The sequence below is a fragment of the Lucilia cuprina genome, chromosome 2, assembly GCF_022045245.1.
Source record: "Lucilia cuprina isolate Lc7/37 chromosome 2, ASM2204524v1, whole genome shotgun sequence".
Taxonomy (NCBI): domain Eukaryota; kingdom Metazoa; phylum Arthropoda; class Insecta; order Diptera; family Calliphoridae; genus Lucilia; species Lucilia cuprina.
Window position 1 is genome coordinate 67,211,674 of NC_060950.1, and position 1,528 is coordinate 67,213,201.

At 41.4% G+C, this 1,528-nt stretch overlaps 1 protein-coding gene across 1 annotated transcript; it reads left to right on the forward strand.

The window, feature by feature from the left end:
- Positions 1 to 708: 708 nt before the first annotated feature.
- Positions 709 to 1,236, forward strand: LOC124421274. Its single transcript, XM_046956174.1, has one exon. The coding sequence runs from the start codon at positions 709 to 711 to the stop codon at positions 1,234 to 1,236; it is 528 nt and encodes a 175-aa protein (XP_046812130.1).
- Positions 1,237 to 1,528: the final 292 nt, after the last annotated feature.

Here is a 1,528-nt window from a genome sequence, read left to right on the forward strand (position 1 = left end):
GTTTAGCAACAATGAAGCTACACATAGCGCTCGTGGTGCTGTGTAAGTAACACTTTACTCTTTGGGGCTCTTGGTTTTTAATAATTCTCATTTTGCTCTTTAGGTTTAAGCCTAAATTTGGCTTTAGCATCTGAAAATGAACTCGAAGAAACAGGACGTTTAATATCTTTTGCACCCGCACCTGCGGCTCCCGCAGAACCTTATCATCACATGCCATATTATCCACCGCCACACGGTGGTTGCGGTTGTTCACCTGGACGTCCTGGACCACCAGGACCACCGGGACCTCCAGGTGCACCTGGTCTTCCTGGACCTAAGGGTGATCATGGCGATGGCGGTTATATTGGTCACCCCGGTAGGCCTGGCAAACCAGGTAGACCTGGTATTCCTGGCAATCCAGGTCCACCTGGTCGTCCAGGACGTCCGGGCCAACCAGGTGCTCAGGGTCCTGTCGGTCCACCTGGTCATCATGGTCATGGACATTATCCTGTACCACCAGTAATTGTTAAACCACCAGCACCTGTGTATCCCCCACCTTATCATGGTGGTGGCGGAAATCATCATCACCACCATCATCATCACAATGACAATAGTAATAATGGACCCATCTATGTACCAGCTCCGGCACCAGCACATCCACCTATTTATCATCCACCTTACTACCCTGCACCAGCACCTGCTCCAGCTGGTCCTGGCCCAATTATTATTATGACACCTGGTAGTGGGGGCAGTAGCAGTAGTAGTGCTGGTGGTGGCGGCGGTGGAGGTGGTGGTAGTAGTGGAGGTACCTCAACTATTCGTACCACAACAACAACGAAAAAACCTGCCAACCGTATTTTTGATTACGTTGACTACGATGAAGGACGTAAATATCCCGAAAATCATGATTACTATTTGGAAAATGATCAATATAATGTCTATCCAAATGAAGTAAACATCACTCACTCCTATGCAGAAAATTACAATATGTCTCATGAATATGATCAAACATCGAACTATGAGCAAAACTCAGCTGAGTATGATCATGATAATGAAGAAAAAAGTCAATCTGAAGTACCAGAAGTTAGCAATGATTTAGAACAACAACAAACTGAAAGTACATCGGATGCAGAAAGCTCTTATGAGCACAGTGACTATAATAGTAATGAAGATTTTAATGAAAATGATCAAACAGCAGCGGCTCGTTTTAATAAGGCTGTTCAAGATACAAAACGTTCAAAAGGTCATCATAAATAAATGTGAAAAATTGATTTGAAAAAAATTTTATGTTGTTTTTTCTTTGAATTATCTAAGGAAAACTTGGAAATTTAGTCTGAAATACGAGTAGAATATTTCTCAAAATTAACTACCCCGAAATGAAAATTTCCATCCTTCCAAAACCGGAAATTAATCAAGTAGGAAAAAACTGTCGTGGAAGAAACTTAAAAGTTTACTAAAAAGATTTAGTTCTTAAATTTACTTCATTATAGAGCTAGTTAGTTTGAAAGCATGATGTACATATACATCAAATCTTTAGAAGTATACCTAG